The sequence below is a fragment of the Erpetoichthys calabaricus genome, chromosome 5 (genome assembly GCF_900747795.2).
Source record: "Erpetoichthys calabaricus chromosome 5, fErpCal1.3, whole genome shotgun sequence".
Classification (NCBI taxonomy): Eukaryota; Metazoa; Chordata; class Cladistia; order Polypteriformes; family Polypteridae; genus Erpetoichthys; species Erpetoichthys calabaricus.
This window is the reverse complement of record NC_041398.2, coordinates 63,598,317-63,624,850: the sequence shown is the minus strand read 5'-3', so window position 1 is coordinate 63,624,850 and position 26,534 is coordinate 63,598,317. Positions and strand designations below refer to the sequence as shown.

Sequence of the window (26,534 nt, the reverse complement as noted above, 5' to 3'; positions counted from 1 at the left end):
CAAAACTGTAATCTCCTCTCCACCCAATTCCTCCTCACTTCCTTCATGCCAGAACTCGACTCATGCAAGGTTAGTTTTCTTGGTTGTTTATGGTTAGTTTTTGTATAAATTAAGGATTTTTCAAATGTTCATTTTTTTTCCCTTTCACATACAATCCTATGGGGGAAATTACTTCGGGTTACTTCGATTCGAGGTTCCACTGTATTGATTTGATTGCCTTCTCCAAAGGAGTCGACAGTCTGCCCAGTAGTGACAATTTATTTACCACAGATGAACAAGTTTCCCACTATAACAATGGACAATGCAGCCTTTTAGATAATCTTGCTACTCTGAAAACATTGTCTGTTTCATCCACTCTGCCTCCTGGTTCACCCTGGAACTTTGCCAGCTTAAAGCTAATAAATGACATTTGGAAATCCTTTATAAAAAGACGGGCTTTGATGTCCATAAGGATAAGTATGATGAACATATGCACGACTATAAGAATGTGCTTTGTCTGCAGCAAAAACGGCATATTATGCAACACTAATCGAGTCTGCTGAAGGGAATTCTAGGGTCATATTTTCAACTGTAAACAACATCCTACAGCCACCTGACAGTCTTCCACCTCAATTGTGCTGCACTGATCAATATAACTCTTTCATGACCTTTTAAATATGAAGATTGGAAATATCCACCAACAGCTGACATCTTTTGGAAATTCTGTACATGGAGCATTTTATGATCCCCTTCTTCTTTTCTTACTAGTTTTAAACTCCCACCTGTGCAGGAAATATTTGATATTATTAGAAAGTCCAAGCCCCTCTATCTGTCAGCTGGATCCAGTTCCTACTTATTTGGTTAAATTCTATTTGTCTTCTCTTTCCTCTCTAATAACTAACATTATACATTCTTCCCTTATCTCTGGTCTTGTTCCTTTACCTATTAAAACGGTTGTAATAACTCCAATTCTTAAGAAATCTGGTGGGGATCCCTACAGTCTAAATAATTATGGTCCAATCTCAAATTTACCTTTCCTTTCAAAAATACTTTATAAAACTGTTGCTGAACAGGTTCACTATTACCTTACTGACAATCATTTGTTTGAACAATTTCAGACTTGCTTTCATCCATTTCACAGCACAGAGTCAGCCCTGGTTAAAACCACCAATGACCTACTGATGGCAGCTGACTCTGGGCTGTTAACTATACTTGTATTCCTTAATCTGAGCTCTGTCTTCGATACAGTCTCTCATGATATTCTTCTTGAGAGATTAAAATAGATTGGTATTATTGCCACTCCACATGCCTGGTATAAATCTTATCTCTCAAATGGTACAGTTGTACAGTTTGTACAATTAAAAAATTTCAAATCACAAGTTTGCCCAGTTCTAAGTGATGGTCCCCAGGGCTCTTTCTTGGGTCCCCTTCTATTTATTATTTATCTTCTGCCCCTTGGTGATATATTTTGGAAATTTGATATTCATTTTCACTGTTATGCTGATGACACCCAGCTCTGTCTGTCTACTAAGCCTGATTCCACTTTTTCACCTTCTTACCTCTCTGACTATCTGCAGGAAGTTACATCATGGCTGTCTGCTAATTTTCTTAAATTAAATAGTTATTAAAGAGAGGTTCTTCTGGTAGGAACTAAATCGGTTTTGGATAATGTGATAACATTTCATTGACTATTGATAATTCTCTAATTTCTTATTCTCCACAGGTTAAGAGCTTAGGTGTTATTCTTGATAATACCTTAAACCTTGAGGCGCATATTAATAATGTTACTCAGTCTGCATATTTCCATCTACGTAATATCAGTCCCAAAAACCTTTGCAAAATGCTCCACAAGAGGAGGGGTATCTATCTATCAACCTTCATGTTGTGTAACACAAAGGGAAAATGAAGAATCTTTATAAAATAAAAAAATAAAAATTCACAAAATATGTTCTATAGGACAAGAAGCATCAACATGCACAAGAGGCCCAGATGGAGTTGCGTTCTCAATATAGGCAATCCAATGGCAAACAAGTCCTAATAACACAAATCCAAAGAAAGGTCAAAAAACAAAGCAATAATTGAATGAGAACTCCCTAACACCCAGCACATGCAATGCATCATAAGGAACTATATGTTCCCTCAGCCTTTTTGTGGCAGTCTGTTGATGGAGATAGCCAGGTGGCCCGACCTCTTGGGGAACCAACCATAAAATACAAGAAACATGGTGGAGGCATGGACATATAGAAATTAAATAATACATAAAACTAATAAAAAACACAAAATAATTCATATAATAAGCATAGTAAAATATCAACATAAGTAAAATTCTCAAAAAGAACAAAAAAGACATAAAAAATTAATTTGAACACATGTTTGGGATGTTTTCAGCATATGACTGGATACTTAATATGCAGATTATATGACAAGAGTAATATGAAATGTTTTCAATTTTTGCAATGTTTGGCATTGGCCTGCAATTAAGTATACTGTATCAGGAACTTGGTAATCTTCATTCTCTATGAAAACATGAGATTAAAACCATGGGGTAAGTAACAGAACAAAAATATGATTTTTGAGTGGAGTATTCCTTTAATCAGATGATTTAATTCTTATATATTTTGGTCCTTTTGAATACTTCAGATACAGCAACAACACATCACAAAATTCAAAATAAAAAATCTGTAGTAACAGGCTATAACAGAGTTTGCTATACTTGTATTTGCTTAGGACTGAAATGAGAAAGAGTTGAAATTTCCCATGTCTTCATATATATGTATGGGAAACTGAATTAACATTAAGAGCATGGATATTCAAGTTTGGCCCTGGAGGGTCATAGTCGCTGCACCTTTTTTCAATTGGAGGCCAATTGTTGCTTCTGAAACAATTACTTCTAAAGCAACATTGAACCACATTTTTGTTAACTTGTTTAGGTTCCCAATTCTTACTTGCTTCTTTTGGACTTAAACAGCTGTAGTCACGATTTTTAAAGGCTTTTTGTTTTTTAATCAAGCTGCCAATTAAAATGAGATACAAATGACAAAGCAGCATGAAGTTCATCATTTACTGTACCTTGGTCCAATTTACATCTGTGTGTTCATCATGAAGTATCTGTTTTAATAAAATATTTGGAAAGAAATGGAAGATAGCAAGTGAAGGTGTGAGAATTGCTCATCTGCTCCAGGCCACAAATCATCTGGATGATATTCTTGTAAGGGAAAAATCTACAATATACTGTAAGAATGACCTGACATAGCTGAATGAAAAAAACGAATTCCTGCAATATATTTTCCATTAATATATCTTAAAACGTTCTTGGGATATCTCAAAATGGATAAGACATTATTTTAAGATATCTGGAGTTCCACATATCTGAAACTGTATTAAAAGCTGCTTGTTATAGCAGTCCCCTTCTCCCCGCCACCCATTCAATGAATTTTCATCACTTCATGGCGCTATTTTAAATGTAACAAGACAAAGACAATGAAGAAAAATGAGGGATTTTAAAAAATACTATCTAGTTTGACTGCATAATTAACAGCCTCAATGTACAACTGAACAAACTGCCGCAATAGCAGCCACTGGTAAATTTCCTTGGTACAGTAAAGAATTCAATAGTCTGCTAATTTTTATTTACTTGTTTTTATTTTTTGTTAAAGTCCCAATGACAATGGTTTTACTGAAAGGTATAAGTAAAGAAGGTGCATACTGTAAAATTTGAAAATGAGTAAGAGATGATTAACAAACCAGACAAGAAAAAGGCATTAAAAAAGAAAGCATGCCTCATAGATTTCTATAGAAAATCTGAGAAACAAGTCAATACATAACATGTATTATAAATATTAAGTCACTCCTTCTGTTATTTTGATTTTGTTATGTTTTTCTTAAGAAACACAAATTAGCAAATTAATTTAAACACTGCAACAATTTAATTAAATATGTAGAATTAAAACTTTTTAAAATGATCTTATCCTTACAGGAGTAACACACAGCTCTGACTACCACATATGGAGAAGAAATGAATTTGCCAGTACAGGAGTAAGAGAGTTTTCTGAGAAGGGGGAAGCGTGGACATTAATGAAGGAAGTGGAAGCAGCTGGTGAAAAGATTCAGAGTGTTTATGGGATATTCTCTGCACCTGCTATGTCCACTGGGACTGGTCAGACTTCACATGAATTTGAGGTTTTCGCCAGACACTCCTTAGTAAGTCAAATTGTCTCCACAGTAGTTATAAAGTGTATTAATACCTTTTCATTGAAAAAAAAATTAATTAATTGTTTATAATTGTTTTACATATTTTACATTTTACTGTCACACTTAAAACATTGCTAAGACTTACTTCAACACTGTTTTTCGTAATTTAAATCCTAATAGTAAGAACACTGCCAAACCTCCCAGTTTTATCTCCAAATCAGACTTATATTATCTTAGCTAATTTAGGTGTTTTTCAAATTGTTTTGTACCGTTAACTGTTGAATCGTTAAAACATTTTTATTATTGCTTCATGAAATTTTAACAAACACAAAAATGTAAATACTAACTAGTGGCTACACTCTCAATGAATGATAACTCAGTAATGTAAACACTGATTTTAAGTATTATTTATTCTTATTTAAATTGTTTTGAGCAGTTTAAATCACAGGGCTATATTTGTTTTCTTATGCAATTACTTTAAAGAACAATAAACTTTTTTTCTACCTAGAAATACATGATAATCTGAAATCAAACAATTGTGAAAGACAGGTATCAGTCATTACATGTCCACTTACTATTAAATTCAACAATTTACTTCTCTGTTCCAAGCAAAAGCTGCCTTAAACTAAAGTAAATGAACAAATTCATATAAACTCAAAAGCTGCAAAACAATACACACACACTATATATATATATATATATATATATATATATATATATATATATATATATATATATATATATATACAGTGCATATTTTTTGGATATATTTTTATTAATATTATGCTTACAATTTTTTCCTTAAAAAATGGGATTTTATTATTGCACTATTTGTCTATCTGTGCAGATAATATCTCTAGAACAATTTAACCAATTCTAATCACTTTGTGCTAATTAAATGGCAATTTGAACAAGATATTATTTAATTTTTGAAGTTTTCAGGAAACCTGAGAATATGGTATGCAAGTCTTAGCTGAGTTCAGTGGTTTGAGTGTGACAGACCCATTCAAAAAACAAAACTAACTTTCACCTTTAAGAATTATCATTGCTCATCTTCTTCCTGGTGTCCCATTTCAGGTTGACTTCTGCATGGTAAACAGTACTGCCAGGTTAGACTCTGGATCCCAATGACCTGTAATTGGAATAAGTTTGTTCTGGAAACAAATTAATCAATTTAAAACATTACATTCCTTTACACAAATGCATTAAATTGCTAGAATGCACATATCATAATGCAGGGGCAATCAAAACTGTTACTGCACATGACCATTTTTATTACATCTTTCAATGAAGCTTAGTTGGTAATCTAATAGCCCATTCCTGGGGGACTAAGGCCCAGCCCACAGTACTACATTTCCATTTAAAAATACAGACATTAGTCCCTATTTTAACCTTTCATCTACACTATCTTGGCGTTTTCAACCCCTGAAAATGCAGTCTTGTGAAAATGCTCTCCAGGGCCATATACTTCTGAAAACATGGCCTCATTATTATAATGTAGATGGGCAAAAACACTGATCTTTGAAAACTCAGACTCTAATTGCACTCTGAATAGTTTGTGCTTGTTATGTAGTCGTCCTTTATTGATCTCGCTCATTACAACATATCATTCTCAAACAGGCCTTCACAATACAAAGCCATATTCCAACATAGAGGATATGGTTTCTATGATGATTCTTATTGTGTTACCTATGTGCATACCCATATGCATCTAAATTGTGTTTTATACAGTTTGAATGTTGCATACATGTGTATAATGCAAATAATTTACCATTTGAACAAAGCAATTGAGAAGAAATAAGAGTTCTTAGAGGACATGTAATATATTTAATTTATTTGTTTTTATTCTTGATAAAAACTCACAGTAAAAAAAAAGATGTCCAACAGGTGAGCCTTTGGAAAATAAGTTCTCATTTGTTCACCTTTCCTTTGTGTTGCATTTACAAAAAGAACAAAAGAAACCAGTCAGATACAGGGCTCACACATACATAGTCAGCTATTGTCTCTTGGTAATTTGGTCTAAACTACTTGACGTTGTAAAATTGTTCACATCAAGAAATGTGACATATAAACTAAAGATTCATTTATATAAATTAGTGTTTCATAAAATATCCTTAACTAAAATGGGAAAAGTCTCTACTAATGAAATAGATGTTACACTGAAAACACAATTAAATGATGGTAAATAGTTCTTTCTTTTGTCATAATGGATTAAGCACCAATTATTGTACATGCAGAGCAAATTTTTCAAAGTGTTTTTTTGCTGGTTTCCCACAGCAAGAGCAAGAAATTATCCAGAGGCTTGAATTTAAAAAAGATACTTCCAGTGTTCTAACATGAATTGACAATTTACACATATGAGCACATTCTTACATAGCCAAATGTGGAATCCTCTCTTGCAGTCATCTATCCTTTTTTCTATAGGCTTGTAACACTGGAGATGCCAGGGCTATTTTGGGGATTAAAAGAGAAATTAAGGCTCAGACACAATGGCATAAAATATAAATATGCAACATTTAAATTAGAATTGTACTTTTTATCATAAAATATGAAGTTTGGCATTCATTTCTGAATCTTTTCTGGATTTTCTGTAAAACATGTAAATAAACATTGCATTTTATATAAAGGGTAAACTAATTAATGTTCTTTTCTGTTGTTTTAAGCTTTCCTTCATCATAAGGATAGTTCCCAGTCCAGACTGGTTTGTGGGGGTAGACAGCCTGAACCTCTGTGATGGTGATCACTGGAAAGAACAAGTTTCTGTGGACCTTTACCCATATGATGCTGGCACAGACAGTGGTTTCACATTTTCATCTCCAAATTTTGCCACCATTCCTCAAGACAAAATTACAGAGGTAATGTAACATCAATTTTTTTTTTATTTGCTTAGCATATTTTCATTCATTTCATTTCATTGATCACATTTATAAATACAATAGTGAAAATAATATGCAACAAAAAAAAAAGAAAAACAAAACACAATGCTCAACACAAACATGTCAAACAATGAACATATGCAACACATATTTTTTTTATTAAAATATTAGCAATATACAAATATGGTGGTGTTTGGATATATTTAGCTAAAGCAAGCTCTCAAAGATAAACAATATTTCAGTCTACAGTCATTAGGAAAAAGGGCAGGTCCATCACTTGGACAATTTCTGAAGTATGTTAAAGTGCAGGTTAATATGGCATGCAATAAAAATCTGATGCTGGATCTTTTACTCGTCCATTCCAATACCAGAAAGTACAGCTTATGCAAAATGGTGGCAACACAAATCTCCACTGCCAAACAACCAGAAAACAAAGACATTAGGCAAAGTATATTATAGCACCATCATAATAATTTCTATAATCATTAAAAGAAACAAATTTCCTGACCAATAACTCTAACAGTAGAATGCTATGTTAACATAACAATTCTCTAGCTTTGACTAAAATGCTGTGTTTGAAAGGGCATCTGTAAGAGGTCGGTATAGGTAGACCATTCCAGAGTATAGAGGTCCATAGAGCTAAAAGGTCCACCGCATAAAACAATTTTCTATATCCTGAGAATTTAAAGTTGGTCTGCATCTTAAATTTAAATGTATCTCAAATGCCTTTGTTTCAATCTTTGCAATTCACTGCAAATCATACTTTACAGAAAATAAGCAAACACAATAATTAAGTTTGATATTTTCATCAGTGCACATTTGGTTATTAGGTAGATCACACTGATAATATTCTGCAAATTACTGTACTAAAACACATACAAGAAGGCTGCAGAAGATTTAATGAAAGGCATGCCAGAGGTGATAGGTGCAAATTAAATTTTTGGTCACCTTATTTTAAGAGACTAATGATACCACTAACATGTATATAAAATAAGGAAGTGTGATGTAGGCAGATCATAACTAACATTTAATTATGAATTTCCTATAAAAGTGTTAATTGGTAAAAGATGGCAATCATAACCCTGTGAATTAATAACACTTTATATTCTGTTAACAAAATATAATATACTGATCATGAATTTTTACATATTTGGCAAAGGTGTTAATGGACTCTTATAGCATATGAAATTAGGTCAAACCTCATTTTACTTACCAGTGGTAAAGTAATTAAAACAGTATTTCTTTCAATGCCACCTCTTGTTTTGCACATTATTTATGATTAAGTCTGTGTTAAGTATTAACAAGAAAAGGATATTGGGTAAAGCTCTTTTTGTCATTAACCAGCAGTGGATGGAATTGGGCAGGATGCTAGTGTCAGTTAATTTTGTGTTTATACATTTTTGTGATTTACTGTCTCTAGTTAGCACTGGATGTAGTGAATTCTGCTTTATCAAAAGCATTTAAGTTTACTACATTGTATCCTTAATATTGTTTAAATATTTTTGTTCTTGCATGGATACAAGGAGACCAAATATTTAATACTTTGGTTGTGATAACATTATCAAGTTAGCACTCCTATTGAATATTCGGATGTCTCCCATATTATAGTGTGGCTATATTAGAGTGGTGGCTCTGAGTATAGGGATCTGCACTGGCAATCGGAAGGTTGCCGGTTTGAATCCCGTAAATGCCAAAAGAGACTTGCCCTTGAGCAAGACCCTTTATCTGCAATTGCTGAGCGCTTTGAGTAGTGAGAAAAGTGCTATATAAATGCAAAGAATTAATTATTATTATTAATTATTATATCTAAAAGTATTGTCTGGCCAACTGTTTCTGAATGTTTCAAGCTCCATTGCTTACATATGAAAGTTTAATTCATTTTCTTCTTACAGATTACTTCCTCAGTTCCAAGCCACCCAGCAAACTCATTCTTTTATCCAAGACTGAAGCATCTCCCTGCAATTGCTAAAGTTACCATTACTAAGTTGAAGGAAAGGCATATTATTAGCTTGTCAACAATTCTTTCTCAATCCAATCTCATCCCTACGGGAAATGAAATAGATGATTCACTTGCAGGTATGTTAATTAGTAATTTTCTCCTCAGAGTGCAAATTAATACTTGAAACATGTCTAAATGTGTTTATGCTAAACTGGTTGTTTGTGGGATGTTGGAGAATGATGATTACAGTTGTCCCTGTATTATATGCGTACATTGTTGTGTTATTTGTATGGCCTATGGCAAATGAAATTCCATGCACCGACATAGTATGGGCAAAAAATTATTTATTTTCAACTATACTTTTTAGGATTTTGCAGATCTATGCAATGCATGTCTGGTGACACATTACATAGTCAATGTATTATTTATTATTATGGTTTCATTACATTTTTTGCTGTGTTTATCACATACTTATGCTGTCATTTTGGCACATTGTGTTGCATCTTCTGAAGAAGAATTTGTGTACTTGCATACAATAATCCAGAAAAGATTCAGAAATGAATGGCAAGTTGCTTTTCTTGGAGTTATTTTTTTTGTTCAGAAGATGGTTGAAAGAGAACAACTGAGCATTTTGACTAAGTAAAAGTGATTTGTATCTTTTAGTTTCCTAAGGGTAGACATTTATTCAAATCCATTTTATGATGAGGCAGATATCATTTTTGACTTTTGTGCCAATATGGCATTGTCATTTGTAGCAATTTTAAATGAACTTGGAATGAATTGCCTTTGATTCATCGTAATAACATTGCCAAATACTGCTATGTGTGCTGAGTTACAGCATCTTGTGAGTCAACAAACCTAACTCCTGTGTCCGGTGCTTAAACTCCAGCACACCACTCTGCCACCACTGCTCAGTGTGCAAAATGTGCAAGGTTAACGTTGATACATCGTGTGAAACTAGTTATGTAAACAAAAAACATTTAAACATTTAGCCAGTTTGAAGATGAAAACTGTCTAATTTACAAACACGGTTTGCTCCAAAATTCTTTCCTTCCCCCATCCACAATGCACTTTAAAGAGAAAACAAGATTTAGCTTCCTTGTGAAAATGCATATCAATATTGTACTGATAAGGGTGCAAAGGGGACTGTCTGCAACTTAACATCAGCAAATCTAAGGAACTGGCTATTGACTTTCACTGCACAAAGACACTACTACAAGTACTTGGGGGGTCTACCCAATGACAGGTTGGATTGGTCTCATAGCACAGAAGAACTGTATAAAAAAGGGCTGAGCAGACTTTAAATGTGGATAGTGAAATCCTTCACATCTTCTACAACTCCATGATGGGCAGTGCAATATTCTAAGCTGTGATGGCTTGGGCTGGTAACATCACTTCTAGGGAGGCCCACTGAATCAACAAACTAATTAAAAGTGTTGGCTCAATTATAGGAAAAACTCTCAACTACCTGAAAGTACTAGAAAAGAAAGGAATTAAAACAAAACTGACTGTTATTATGAACAATGCTGCACATCCTCCCTCTGATGCATTAACAATAAGAACTTTCAGGCAACAAATTATTCAGCAGATGTGTGTCAAGAAACTCTACTGGGCCTCATTTATGCCAACAGCAATACACCTGGTATATGTTCAGGTGTGTGTTCAGACCAAATTGTGTGTGTGTACTGTATATCTGTATGTACAGTATTTATTTATGCAAAGAGCTTCCATTAAAAGCCAAATTTCCCCCTGGGAACATATATATATATATATATATATATATATATACAGTGGAACCTCTAGATACGAGTTTAATTCGTTCCAGCACTGAGCTTGTATAGCGAATTTCTCGTATCTAGAACAAACTTCCCCATTGAAAATAATGGAAATCCAGTTAATCCGTTCCGCACCCCAAATATATTAACATAAAAATCAATTTTCCTAACAAATAACACTGATAAATTATATATACTGTAGTCTACCTTTAATAAATAACACTGGTAAATAATATAACTGATTATTAAAAGACTCAAAACACGTGTCCAAAGTGCAGTAGAGCATTCAATAAATCTTTAAATAAATAATCCTTAAAACAGTTGTGAAGTGGAGGTTTAAAATACACAAGAATAACAATCCTTTAACATGAGGTTAAAACGTCAAAAGGATGCAGTCTTTAAAAAACAGATGACAATCCCCGGTGCTTCTTCTCTGTTAGCGTCTCACCTGCGGGCTCTGCAACAGGCGAAACACTCTTAATGCAGCTGACCTTCTCTACACTGTCCTGCTTCAGCTGTTTGGCTCGCCTGTTCAGCTCACTGTTCAGCTACACGCGAGCCTGCACTCGCTCGCTCTCCCGCACCGACTTCCTCCTGCCTGCCTGCCTGCCTGCGTTCTCTCTCCTCTCTTTTCTTTTACTTCTTCTCCCCCTTAACCGGCTCGGGCTTCTCTATATATGCGGGGAGAACATGGCAGCTGCAGCCCATCAGCCACAGGAACAATCATGGATGTGGGCAGTTTCCCACCTGTGCACTTAAGTGAGAAACGCAGACACCGCAGATCGCGGCTCGCAACTGCTACCACGCCCCCTCGCTAAGCCGCGAGCTATACCCACAGCCTGGCTCGTGGCTTGTTACGCGAGCCAATGCTCGCATTTAGATCTGAATTTTTCACTCAAACTTTCCTCATATTTTGAATTTCTCGTATACAGAGGTGATCGTATCTCGAGGTTCCACTGTATATATATATATATATATATATATATATATAAAGACAAAAGAAGAACAAATACAAAAAAGTTCGAAAAAGATATACCTCAACAATGCAAGCTAAAGAGAGGTAAACCAGCTCATATATCCTTAAACAAGCCAAAATAAAAATCCATAAACCAAAAAATAAAAAACAGGCACTTAAAAAAATCCAAAATGCAGAATTTCACAAGACTGCTATACAACAGAAGTATTTAACTAATGTCACAGTGCAGTGTAAATAAAGTTGTGGCATCAAGAGAACCAGCCCTCAACCAGAACCAGACTCAACACACAAAGGTCAAATTATATATTAAATATTAGCTAAATGGAAATACTAAATAAATACATAAAAATAAATGTACACAAAACATAGTCCACAAAAGAATGCACAAAGAAAATTAACTAAAGAGCCAAGGATGAAATGCTGGTAAGATATATCATAAGTTAGTTACTGCATTTCATTATTGTAGTTCATTTTTTAGTTGTTTTGTATTAAGTTATTTATGTCCTCGCTGTCCTTAGGTAATTATTTTATTAATTGTTATCATGTAATTGAGGGTGGTGAGATTAGATTACAAGATTACAATTAGATTACAAGCCCCAAGTTTTGTGATCAGGTCTCTCAGTAAACACCTGGGGGGTGAAACATATATGTTTAGGCTCCAGTTAGGCCTTTTTGTTATAATGTTGTATTATTAAAATTGATTCTGTAAAGGAAGGATGCCAATCGATCCTGTTTTAAGTTAGGAAGACAATGTCAGGAAAGCACAAGTGAATAATGAGGTTGTGATTTGATGGGGTTTGACAGGTTTCCCATCTCAGCAGGGGACTTCTGTATCTAAGTTAGAATGACGATTTGGTTCTTGGTCACCAAGGCCCTTCTTGCCTAATTACTCAGGTTGGAAGAGTCTTGGGATTTCCATACATTCAATTTCACAATTACTGAGACAACTGTGCTCCTAAGAACAAACTTTAGAAATGGTTTATACCTGTGTCTTGGTCTATGCCTTACCAAAATTTCATTGTGGAGGTATACAATTACTTCCTTGGACTTCTTGGCTTAGTTTTTGTTTTGACATGCAGTGTGTATTGCTGACAGATCAAGATTAAATCAAATTAAGTAATGAAAATAACTATAAAATAATACACCATTTAAGCCCTTAAACAAGTGAAGTGCAAAGTCTATTCCACATTCTTTTTAGATTATAAATAAAATCCGGCAGTTGATCTAAATGACTCCTTTTGTAAGTTAAATGCAATTCCAATGTGCAGAAGGTGCGAGGCTTCCTAAAAACTCCATAAATCAGACTAAGCTTTCCAAGTGTGCCTAGAATTGGATTTAAGATAGGCAGTCTTGCTTCATTGGCCTAATGAGGAACTGACTTTCAAAGTTCCAAACAATCTCTCATATCCCAAAATCTACATAAAACCACCAAAATATCCTTCAAGGGACTGGAACCATCAAAACCTTTGGCTAAGAAGGACAAAGCCACAAAGTAATCTTTATAAAGGAAATGATTTATAAGGAAATAACAACAAAAATAGCAAAAAGGCAAAGAGGAGTTGCCTTAAAAGGAAACCATATGGGAACAACTCTTCATACACTAACCAACAGACAGAATTCACTAGACAGAAGCAAAGAAATCCAAGAACCAGAAAATTCAATACTTACTGTACAAATAAACACTCAAAAACACTTCAGTAGACCACTAAAAGAATCATTCTAAGCTTCAGACTGTAAAGGCTGAAGGCAATCCTTTAGTAGTGACTTCAGGTACATAGGAGAACAACTCATTATACATAGACAATAAATAACAAATAAACAAGAAAATATTAACAACAAATTCATAATTACAATAAATATATGAAAAATAGTACTTTAAAATAAACAAACAGGACACAAACAAGGAAAATAACCAGAAGGTAGGGAATACAATTGACTGAAGCATGACAATTTCTTTTGAAGACATTGTCTCTTTTCTCTGTGCATGAAACTGAGATGCTGCCACTTCCTCAGGAGAAAGTGCATTTCAATCCTCTGACAGCTTTTTTTTCACACAAGTAAATGAGGGGCAGAGTTATTGTGAATGGCACGTTGTGCTATGCAGTAAATGGAGTAATACATCTTTTTGGATGTATACAAGGTTAGACAGAGACACAGTGGCAATGCTGATATAGATTGGGGAACATGGCAGCCACATCATACCATAATAGTACATTTTTCTTTACTTGTGCCATACTTCTTGGAGGTAGTGACAATTGGAGACTGAGACATACTGATATCATCCTTGCAAGTGGAAGAGAAGCTCTTGAACGTTTTGTCTTCTGAGATGTGAGAGTTAATTAAAAAATACAATTTGCTCCTAAAAACTTAGTTGTTTGGATGCTGCCATGGAGCCATTTGGGAATTAATAAAGTTTTTCTCCCGTTAGAAGTGTTTTTTTTAATTTTTTTTTCACCTGCACAGCAGGAAAAGCAACTGAGTGTTTGGGGGAGCATTTGGAAAAGTTACCTTTTACCTGTACTTGTTCTTGTTATTTTTATTTAAACTAGCTTTTGTGAGGCAGGGCAGTAAGCTTCAGTAACTTACACCAGCAACTCTGTAATTAAATAACCAATGTCATAATGGCAAGTAGCTAACAGTAACAAAAATAATGATTCCTTAGTGGGGAAAAGAATCAAGGTATGTAAAGAATATTTGGATGGAGCACCATACAGCACTTGTACGGACAAGCGTTAATGCTAGTAGGAAAGCGAGGACACACTCGTTCATAAGTAAGAAAGCATTAATTTTAAGTACTGCTAAGCAGCTGACTTCAAAGCAGTAAAGAGAAGGGCTCCACAGTACATTGGCAAGTGACTAGTGTTAAGGAGCCGACCAGGCACAAGCAGCTGTAAGGTTAGACTAGACAGTAAGAAATTAACTAGCAGTAGATATTAGGTAATGAAGTTTTTCTTAGTAAGAAGGAACAAGTGTGTAAAAAAATACTAGATTGAACAGTTATTAGCAGCCAGGAAAGTAGAGCAATTAAAAGGGCGACAGAGTAAGGGTTCATTAATACAAAGGAATACAAATGGTGTGAGTGGAGAGCTTTTAAGTAATGAAAAAGAAGGGCACAAAGTTAAGAGAACAGGTAGAGAAAATTAAAGTTAACATCATAGAAAGGTAAACAGCAGGCAGTCGAGGGGGACAATGTTACAGGAGTTTAAAACTCCTGGAGTAGGAGTAAAATAACCAACTTAAATATTTTAGATTTGCCTTTTAGATTGAACCATTTAATTTAAACAAAAAAGAAAGGTTCAGCAGTTTTTGTAATCCAAAGTCAAATTTTAATAACAAGACCAGGGCAAGTCCTGTTCGATGTTTTGACTTTTTAGAGGATGGCTTCGAGGATCAGCCATTCTTCTATGAGGGCAACATCTGCAGTAGATACAAGTTGATCCAGTACCTTGAGCTCAGGGTTGCTGAACTGGAGGAGGAGTTGGCAAGCCTGCATTTTAGAATTTATGGACCTGGCCCACGTATCGTTAAGATAGACAGTGTGCACCCATAAACTGTTGTGGGAGAAGGCTCCAGATCAGTCGAGTAGAGATAGGTGGATCACAGTCACAAAGTGTGAGATAAACGGTGCACTCTGTCCAGATCCATCAACCTCAGAATTAGAAGTGTCAAACTGTTTTCTGGTTCTAGGAAAGGGGGACTGTGTCTCTGAAGATTCTGAGATGGTAGGCAGGTATAATGCGTCCCAATTGGCCACCTCAAAGCCAATTCCTAGAAAAACAGAGGTAGAGATAGTTGGGGACTCAATCATTAGGGGGATTGATGAGCATGTTAACTCCAGAGACAGAGAGTCTCGCATAGTGTGTTGCCTTCTGGGTGCCCAGGTGGGAGACTTCCCTGGAAGGTTTGGTAGGCTTCTGGCTAGAGCAGGGGTGAATCAAGCTGTCATTGTCCATGTTGGAACAAATGACATATATAAGAGTAGTCTGTCAGTTTTGCAATTCAAATTTAAAGAGTTAGATGCATCTAACATCTGAGTTGGAGGGGCACCAATTTGTTGGGGAGGCATATAAGTAGGTTAATCAAGGAATATTTAAACTAGGGAATGGGGCAATAGTTTAAAACTGTACATGAAGGAACAAACAATAGTGTAAAAATAAAAATACATACCATGTTTCCCTGAAAATAAGACAGGGTCTTATATTAATTTTTGCTCCAAAAGATGCACTAGGGCTTACTTTCAGGGGATATCTTATATATTTATTCATGTACAACAATATACATTTATCCAAATATAGTCATGTCATCTTCTGGAATATCGTCGTAACTCTCCACGTTCAGACCCTGAATTCCAGCCTGAATTTCTTGCTACTCCAGCCGCTTTTAGGATCCTACAGGATATGTGCGTGCTTCGATGTTTGATGAATGGTTCGATGTGGTGAAGCAAAATGCCGACATACAAATGCATTCGTGGTGCTTTTATATTCAAGCGTCACATATTCCCCAAACTAATGACACAATATATTTTAAAAGTCTCACATACCATCTTCTGTGCTGTCTTTTTTTTTTTTCATCTTTACAATACCGTCAGAATGTACGGTGGCGTATTTGAGCCACAGAGAAAAAAATTAAGGACATAACGAAAATGTCTATTTTGTGATTAAAGTAAAAATTTTGGCTTTAACCTCGAAATGTCCACTTTAACCTCATAGTTTACTTTATCATTAAAGCAGACTGTCGTAAACGTCATCTTAAAACCGACCCGGTTGTTAAATAGCTATGCACTTCTGGGGCTTCCTCCTGATCTGAGAGCAGCGGCAAGCAGCAATAGATCGTCACACAGAACACATTAAATTTATAATATTCCAGCTCTCTGCACATTTAGAATTCTTAGATTTATACTTGATATCACTTTCATGATGAAATGCATTAAAATATGTATGTTACATTTTACAGATAAATTGTTAATGTTGTTTAAATAATGAATACTGTTAATAGTTACACATATGGGATGGCATGGTGGCAGCTCTGCTGTCTCGCATGGCGTCATGTCCCTTGTGATCCCTGCCCGGAGTTTGCATGTTTTCTTGGTGGGTATCCATAGTGTGCTCAGTTTTCCATCCAAAGACATGAAGGTTTAGGGATTTGATGAAGCTACAATGACGCTAGTGTATGCGTGTGTGCTTATGTTCACCTTGCGATGAGCCGATGCCCCGTTTAGGGATTTTGTTTCTGTCTTGCGCCAATGCTGCTGGAATGGGCACATCCCCGAATTGATGGATGTAATCATTAAACATCCTTTTCAGAGATGTTGTGGCAAGGTGTCCTCAGAATTTAATGGATGTTTAGGGCACACGAGTCGCATCGCGTGAAGTATAAACCTGGCCTTTGGCACCTTACTTTTCAGCTGACTATCTTGATTTTTAAGGTAGGGCTTATATTATAGAGCAGCCTGAAAATCATGCTAGGGCTTATTTTAGGAGTAGGTCTTATTTTCGTTGAAACACGGTAGTAACGTAAATACTAGCCCAAAGTTTAAGTGTAAAAGTAAAATTAGTAACACTAGGGGGCTTTGCCCCCTGCTCACTTCGCTCGCCAGCCCCCTTGTCTGCGCTATGTGCCAACAACTTCATTCCTCTACTGCTCGCAAACAACAAAACTATTAATTCTTGCGGATACACCTCTTCATTGGGAAGAAACGCTACTTTTTCCTGATGTCAACATGAATTAGACGATCTACAAGTCTCCGACTTAAAGTTTAAATCCGAACAATATATTCAATCTCATTTCACTGTTCCGTTATTTCACTGAGTAATAATTTCCATTTGTTTGTGCTAATGAGATCTTTACTATCATTTTTTTGAGACTTTCGAATTTTCGTACTTCCATTATCTCTAACCTGCTCTGCATGTGTATTGGGCCAACATATTTGAATTCTTTACAAAGTTCTACTTTGTCATCTACTCTTTGTGTTTTATTTCCGGCCCTGGGCATGGTTAAATCTCTTGGCACAAAGTCTCGTCTCGCGGGACGTGAAAGTGTCTCTCTTCAAAAAATCACATCTCATCACAGGATAAAAAGTCTCATCTCCCAAGATTTTTTTAATTATAATAGAGAGATATGCTAGACATATCAAAACAAATGAAGTAGAGCTGTATGTAGCTGAGCATAATAATGATAACATAGCAATAACACAAACCTGACTAAAAGATGTGAATGAGATTTACATAGAGGGATACAAATTTTGTAGGAAGAACAGACAGAACAGAAAAGGGGGTGAAATTGCTTTTTTGTCAAAAAGAATTTAAATGTAAGACCTGTTCAATTGGACAATGAGCCCCATCTTAGTGAGGACATCTGTCTTATCTGAAAAGCATTAGGGAAAGAGGCATTATTTTAGGAGTGTGTTATAGACCGCCCAATGCAGATAGTAATTTCAAGGCAGATCTTTTTAGTAATATTAAATATTAAAGTTAACAGGGGGATATTATAGTCATGGGGTACTTTAACTACCTGGGCTAACCTTGAAAATAGCGTCACACAAGAACAGGAATTTTTAGAAGTAATCAGTAACTGTTTTTTAACACAGTAGGTTAAAACACCAGCGTGGGGAGGAAGCCTGTCTAGAGTTAGTATTTTGTAATAATCAGGCTAGAATTTAGGGTTTAGAGGTGATTAAACCACTAGGGCTAAGTGATTATAATATAAAATAATTCTCAATGTTTTGGAAGAGTGAGAATGCAAAGATTAACACTGTTAAATTTAACTTTGGTACAGAAAATTGGTAGAGATGTTGCAAAGTCTAAGGACGATGGACTGAGATAAAGTTTTAATTGTGGAGACAGTCAAGGAGCAGTGAAATAGGTTTAAAAATGTTTAATATATAATGCAGGACAGATACATACCTAAATTTGGAATTAGTGGGAAATTTAAAAAAAAAACAAAACTCTGCAGTGGGTTAATAAAAAGTTGAAAAAGAAGTTCCACAAGAAAAAAATAGCTGTATACGGTGTATAACACTGATAACTATAATGTGAATCCATAGAGTGTATGAGAACATGAGGGCAACCATAAAGGAGGATATTAAGGAAACTAAAAGGCAGTTACAGAGGAATACAGCAGATAAGGTGAAAGATGACCCAAAGAAATTCTTTCAGTATTTTAGTAGTAAGAAAACAGTTGAGGAGAAGGTGAAGTGCATCAGGAATAGTAAAGGGGAATTAAAAATACAAACAGTGAAATAGCAGTTGCTATAAATTTGCATTTTTCTGAGGTCTTCACATGTGAGGAAGTAGATAACTTCCCAATGATAAAAGAGACTAATAAGGAGGTGCTGAGCGATTTGGAAATTGTAGAGTAAAGTACTGATTAGAAAAAAAGGGTGAAATCAAACAAATCACCAGGACCAGATAATATACTGTATATCCTCAAGTTCTTAAGGTGGTTAGCGAGTACATATATAAACTGTTGACAAATTTTTAGGAAATCACTGTGAACTGGGAAATTCCAAAAGCCTGGAAAATAGCTAACAGTATCTTGTTACATAAAAAAGGTTATTGTGCAGATCAAAGCAACTATAGACCCGTAAGCTTAATGTGCATCGCAGGTAAATTAATGGAAGGAATTGTTAAGTAAAACATTGCGCAATACATGGAAGAACAAGGATTTTACTGAACAGTAAGCATGGGTTCAGAAGAAGGAGGTCATGTTTTACCAACATGCTGGAATTCTATGAGGAAACAACAAAAGGATATGTTCAAAGTAGAGCAAATGAGATTATTCATCTTCACGGTCAGAAAGCATTTGATGAGGTTCCACATGAGAGGTTGGGCATCAAAAGAAAAGAAGTTGGAGTTCAGAATGTTGTGTGTAGATGGGTGCAAAATTGGCTCAGACAAGGAAGCGGGGTTATGGTACAAGGAACCCTATCAAATTGGTTGATGTTAAGAGTAGTGTTCCATAGGAGTCAGTGCCTGGGCCGCTACTATTTTTAATATATACAGTATAAATTATTTGGAGTAACAAGCTGGTTAAGCTTGCAGATGATACCAAGATAGGATTGCCATGTGGACTGGCACATAAGCTAGAATCCTTTGAATCATTACATAGGGACTAGGACATCATACAGGCTTGGGCAGATTTGTGGCAGATTTGAATTCACATTGGCAGGTCTGGAGTTGTAGTGGACTTGACAGTATCAATTATTAACTGTAAGACATTGTTCAGAACCCATTAAGAAGGCTAACAGAATGTTAGGTTATATAGCATGATGTGTAGAGTACATGTCCAAGGAGGTTATGATCAAGCTTTGTAATGCACTGGTTAGACCTCACCTGTTCTGTGTACAATTTTGGTGTCCAGGCTACAAAAAGGACATAACAGTACTGGAAAAAGTCCAGAGAAGCGCGACTAGACTGATACCAGGTCTACAGAGGATGAATCATGAAGAAAGATTAAAAGTGCTGAGCCTTAAGGGTAAATTTTGTGCAAACATTTGGAAGTTTATTCTTTACACAGAGAACCATAGACACACAGAATAAGCTACCAAGTAGTGCAGTAGACAGTAGGACTTTAGGAACCTTCATAACTAGACTTGATGTTATTTTGAAAGAATTAAGTGGATAGGACTGGCCAATTTTCTTGGGATGAATGGCCTGTTCACATTTAGATTGTTCTGATGTTCTTCTTAGAGGATGTGGTGAAGAAACAAGCACCAGGTTAATTTAATTTTAACAGTGTTCATCCTTCAATTCCCTTTTCCTCCAAACAAGCTCACTGAAATTTATTTGTAACACTTTGGTGGCAAGCAAAACATGAAGGCAATCAGGAGTGTGGCTGAAAACATTTTAAGACCTTGCCCTATTCCTGAAGTTAATTTTGGATTACAGGATGTAGTTAAATTAAATGATGGTTTTATTGCCTTAGAAGTTATAGTGAATCAATGTGTATATACAAATTATTATGATGTATTGATTGTCTATACTGATGGTTAAATATTCCCATAAAAGGAAATTACTGCAGATTTTAAGGTTAAGATAAGGAAAAAACTGTATACTGGAAATCACCTTTCAGTATATATTACAGAAATAATGAGTATTGTTTTAGCTTTATAGTAGTTGAAAGAGACAGACAAAAAGCATGAAAATAGACTCATTATTAGTCTTGATGAATATTATGTCAGGATGTTTCAGTTGCACCATTTAGGATTTGTACCTCTAACTTTTTTGAATTCCAACTCCTGAATGTGTGGAAGGAAATGAAACTGTAGATTTCTTGTCTAGGAAAGCTCTTTGAAAAGCAATGGATAAAGAATTTTATTTACCTTAGCAGAAGCTAAAGGGCTATTGAAATCTATAATTGGCAAATTATATCAAGATTTGTGAAATAATTGATGTCTTCTTCTTCTTTCAGCTGCTCCCATTAGGGGTTGCCACAGCGGATCATCTTCTTCCATATCTTTCTGTCCTCTGCATCTTGTTCTGTTACACCCATCACCTGCACGTCCTCTCTCACCACATCCATAAACCCTCTCGTAGGCCTTCCTCTTTTCCTCATGCCTGGCAGCTCTATCCTTAGCATCCTTCTCCCAATATACTCAGCATCTCTCCTCTGCACATGTCTAAACCAATGCAATCTCACCTCTCTGGCTTTGTCTCCCAACTGTCCAACTTGAGCTGACCCTCTAATGTACTCATTTCTAATCTTATCCATCCTTGTCACACCCTGTGTAAATATTAGCATCTTTAACTCTGCTACCTCCAGCTCTGTCTCCTGCTTTTTGGCCAGTGCCACCGTCTCCAACCCATATAACACAGCTGGTCTCACTACCGTCCTGTAGACCTTCCCCTTCACTCTTGCTGATACCCGTCTGTCACAAATCACTCCTGCCACTCTTCTCCACCCATTCCACTCTGCCTGCACTCTCTTTTTAACCTCTCTTCCACAATCCCCATTAATCTGTACTGTTGATCCCAAGTATTTAAACTCATCCACCTTCGCCAACTCTACTCCCTGCATTCTCACCATTCCACTGACCTCCCTCTCATTTACACACATGTATTCTGTCTTGTTCCTATTGACCTTCATTACTCTCCTCTCTACAGCATATCTCCACCTCTCCAGGGTCTCCTCAACCTGCTCCCTACTACCGCTACAGATCACAATGTCATCAGCAAACATCATAGTCCACGGGGACTCCTGTCTAATGTTGTCTGTCAACCTGTCCATTACCATTGCAAATAAGAAAGGGCTCAGAGCTGATCCCTGATGTAATCCCACCTCCACCTTGAATGCATCCATCACTCCTACCACAGACCTCACCACGGTCACACTTCCCTCGTACATATCCTGTGCAACTTTTACATAAATCTCTGCAATTCCCAAGATCCTCATACAGTGCTATAACTCCTCTCGTGGCACCCTGTCATATGCTTTCTCCAGATCCACAAAGACACAATGCAACTCCTTCTGGCCTTCTCTATACTCTCCATCAACACCCTCAGAGCAAACATCGCATCTGTGGTGGTTTTTCTTGGCATGAAACCATACTGCTGCTCACTAATCATCACCTCACTTCTTAACCTAGCTTCCACTACTCTTTCCCATAACTTCATGCTGTGGCTCATCAATTTTATCCCCCTGTAGTTACTACAGTCCTGCACATCCCCCTTATTCTTAAATATCGGCACCAGTACACTTCTCCACTCCTCAGGCATCCTCACACTTTCCAAGATTCCATTAAACAATCTGGTTAAAAACTCCACTGCCATCTCTCCTAAACACCTTCATGCTTCCACAGGTATATCATCTGGACCAACGGCTTTTCCATTCTTCATCCTCTTCATAGTTGTCCTTACTTCCTCCTTGCTTATCCGTTGCATTTCCTGATTCACTATTTCCACATCATCCAACCTCTTCTCTCTCTCGTTGTCTTCATTCATCAGCCTCTCAAAGTACTCTTTCCATCTGCTCAACACACTCTCCTCGCTTGTGAGTACATTTCCATCTTTATCCTTTATCATCCTAACCTGCTGCACATCTTTCCCAGCTCGGTCCCTCTGTCTAGCCAATCGGTACAGGTTTTAATAGGTGGTTTTAATTAGAATTAATTATAAGAGAAGGTTTTTTTTTTATTTTGCTCACAATATTGCACTATACTTCAGTCCAGTTGATGGTGGTAATGTGCCTAAAAGTTGGTCTGCCTAATGCCATTACATTACGTAAGAAGAAGAAAGCCTTTGTACAGGTATATGATTCTTTTTGTGTTCTCTGCTCCCTCTGTCCCCATTTTCCACTTTAGCTTAAATTGTTCTTTCCGTCTATAAACTTTTGTTTTGACAGTTTTGCTCTGTTTACTAATTTTTGTATTTCTTGATTTGTAGCCTTTTGCTTGGTAATTTTTTTTTATTGTGACCTTTTTTGAAATTAGCATTATGAAATCACTTGGAATCCTGTACTCTTTGGATTTTCTTTTGAATTTTGAACTTTTGTACCATATTTCATGACGCAGTGGTAGCACAGTGTTGTGGTGTGAAATTTTGTTTGTAAGTTGATACATATTTTGCATGTCTTTATTTGTAAGTTAGACAAATCAAATGTAATATTAGTGTTTTATTTCATTGATATACTAAGCTTAGAGCAGCAGTTAATCATCCTGAATGTTTAAATCACATAAATTTAGAACTTTATCCATAGTTGTGGAAAGAACTGCTAGAAGCAAGAAGGAAGACAGATCACTTCTGGTGTCATTAACTTTATGTTACCATTTAATCAAAAAACACAGTTGTGAATTGACCTTAGTAAATCGCATTGTTTCCTAACATTTAATATTAGCAACTGTATATATTCCAAATAAACTTTAAAAAAGATGTGCTGCATTATTAATATACTGAACCATATATTTGCTACATAAAAACTGATGTTCCTTAACTTATTCAAAGAACTTCAAAACCTCTTTCTCCAAATGTGATTAAGTGTTGGCTATTTATGTACTGACATTTTCAGCTGTTGCTATACAATTACTGAGAAGCTGAAAGATATATAAAAACATGACCAGAAACTCTTATTTGCCTGATTTTTAAAACTACTTTTACTAGGTAACAGGTACAGTATAGCAAATACCATACAGAATAAAGTGGTTTCAGAAAGTGTCTTGATCCCCTAACCTTCTGCATATGTTATTGCATTGTAGATTTAATTTTAAATGGATAAACTTTGCCATTTTTGCTCATCAATTGCTCATCCATAATGACAAAGTGAAAGTATGTTTTCGAAAGGTTTGCAAATTTATTAAAAATCAAAAATTGAAATCCTCTATTTATAAAAGTATTCAGGCCTTTTGCTGAGGCACTGAAAATTGTCGTTAGGTGCATTCTGTTTACTTTAATTATCCTTGAGATGTGTCTAGAACTTGGTTGAAATCCACCTGTGGCAAAATGAATTGATTGGACATCGGTGGTAAAGGCACACACATGTGCATATATAATCCCAAGTCAGACTGTGAAACAGGACATAAAACAAGCCACAAAGTCCAAGAAACTCTCTGTAGACCTCTGCATTAAAATTGTGGTAAGGCACAGATCAGTACAGGGGTTAAATCAATTTCTAAAGCTTTGTGTAGTCTCAGAAGCATATTGGCTTCAAGAATTTTGAAATGGAAGAAGTCTGGAACTACTAGGACTCTTCCTAGAGTTTGCTGTCCAGACAAACTGAGTAACCAGGCAAGAAGGGCATTGGTCAGGGATAGAATGAGAGAACCTGTTGGAAGAATGATCATCTCAGCAGCACTCCACCATCAATCCATTAATTAGGCATATATGACAGAATATGACAGACAGAGACTCTGAGAGCATGAAGTAAAGGATTATCAGTTCCAATGAGGCAAGAAGTGAACTCTTTAGGCAGAACTCCAGAAACTACAGTTTGGTCCATAAGTATTTGGACAGTGACACAATTTTCATAATTTTGTTACTATACACCACCACAATGGGTGATTTTAAATAAAGCAATCATTATGTGATTAATGTGTAGACTTACAACTTTAATTTAAGGGGTTTACCAAATATATCGTATGAGCTGTCATTCATAAACGTCTCATACGATATTTTTGGTAAACCCCTTAAATTAAAGGTAAAAGTCTACACTTCAATTACAAAATGATTGCTTTATTTCAAATCCATTGTGGTGGTATACAGCACCAAAATTATGAAAACGGTGTCACTGTCCAAATACTTACGGACCTAACTGTAGGTCTGGGGAAGACTAGACTCTGCTCACTATCTGCCTAATACCATCCCTATGGTAAAGCATGATGGTGGCAGTATCATGCTATGGGAGTGCTTATTAGTGAAAAGGACAGAGAGACTGGTCAAAATTAAAAGAAGGATGAATACAGCCACATACAGAAAGGTCCTTGAAAAAAACCTGCTCTATAGTGCACATTACTTCAGACTGGTGCAACAGTTCATCTTTAAGCACAAAAATAGCCTGATGTATACAGTCAAGACAATGATGGAGTGGCTTCGGGACAAGTCTCTGACTGCCTCTGGGTGGCCCAGCCAAAACATAGACTTAAACCCCAAAGAAAATCCTTGGAGAGACCTGAAGATGGCAGTTTACAGACATATTTCCATCCAGTCTAATGGAGGTTGAGAGGATCTGCCAAGAAGTATGGGAAAACTGCCCAAATCCAGGTGCGCATACTTGTGGAGACTGACCCAAGAAGACCTGGATCTATAATTGCCTGCCAAAGGGGCTCCTACAAAGCCCTGCATAAGTGGCTGAACACTTACATGAATGAGGGATATCAATTTTTGATTTTTAATACATTTGCAGACTTTTTAAAAACATGTTTTGCCTTTGTCACAATGGGTTATTGAATGTAGAATGATAAGCAAAAATGGCAAATGTTTCCATTTAAAACTTCAAACTTTCTATTAAAATTAAATCTACAAAACAATACAGTGTGTAGAAAGACAAAAGATTTTAAAAGTTTCTGAATCCACTGTAAGCTGTAATTGTAAATGACAAATAACACAGAAAATTCTTCAATTCTAGTATTTAACAATGCATTCTTATTTTATATTCCTTCAGACACACCACTTGATTGTGAAGTATCCACCTGGTCTTCATGGGGTCTATGTAAAGGAACATGTGGCCAGACAGGAACAAAGTACAGAACACGTTATATTCGCCTACATCCAGCCAACAATGGAGAACCATGTCCAAACCTTGAAGATACCAAAGACTGTGACCCTGACAACTGTGTATCTTAGAAAACCACAAGACTGAATTATGGAGTTTCTGTATATTCATTTAACTGAATCATAGTAAAATAAGAGAAAAATGAACAACGAACACAGTTGCAATTTAACTTATTTGCTATCTGGTAGACTTCCAGTAAAATATTCAAATTTAGACTTTTTTGTTATTAGCTCAGTGTTCCTTCCCATTTTAAATATGTATGTTTTAACTTTCTACCATACATAAAGAATTCCAACATACTGCTTAAATTGAATTCCCCTTTAAGTCTGGGTAATGTCTCCCTCTTGTGAAAATGCTGAAGTATGCATGAATGAAAGTTGCTGGAAGTTGTGCTGTAAAACAGTAAAATAATAATACTCCTGGAAACAGAATTTTCACAAACACTAATAAAGAAATTGGTTTTAAATTAAGCCATGGAATGCTGTATTTGTAAATGCAAGAAAATATTAATTTGGGATCCAGAATGATTCACTCTCTATAATTGTGAAAAGTCCAAGCACCTGTACAACAGATAATAGACTGTACAACATCTATTCCCA

General features: G+C 35.8%; 1 protein-coding gene across 1 annotated transcript in view; it reads left to right on the top strand.

The window, feature by feature from the left end:
• The window catches only part of spon2b (spondin 2b, extracellular matrix protein), a 37,555-nt gene extending 11,150 nt beyond the window's left edge, over nt 1-26,405 (top strand). The window contains exons 3-6 of the mRNA XM_028801584.2: nt 3,956-4,179; nt 6,834-7,025; nt 8,939-9,122; nt 25,825-26,405. Coding sequence (XP_028657417.1) covers nt 3,956-4,179; nt 6,834-7,025; nt 8,939-9,122; nt 25,825-26,006 — 782 coding nt within the window. The 3' untranslated portion in view covers nt 26,007-26,405. The remainder of the gene's footprint in view (nt 1-3,955; nt 4,180-6,833; nt 7,026-8,938; nt 9,123-25,824) is intronic.
• Nucleotides 26,406-26,534: the final 129 nt, after the last annotated feature.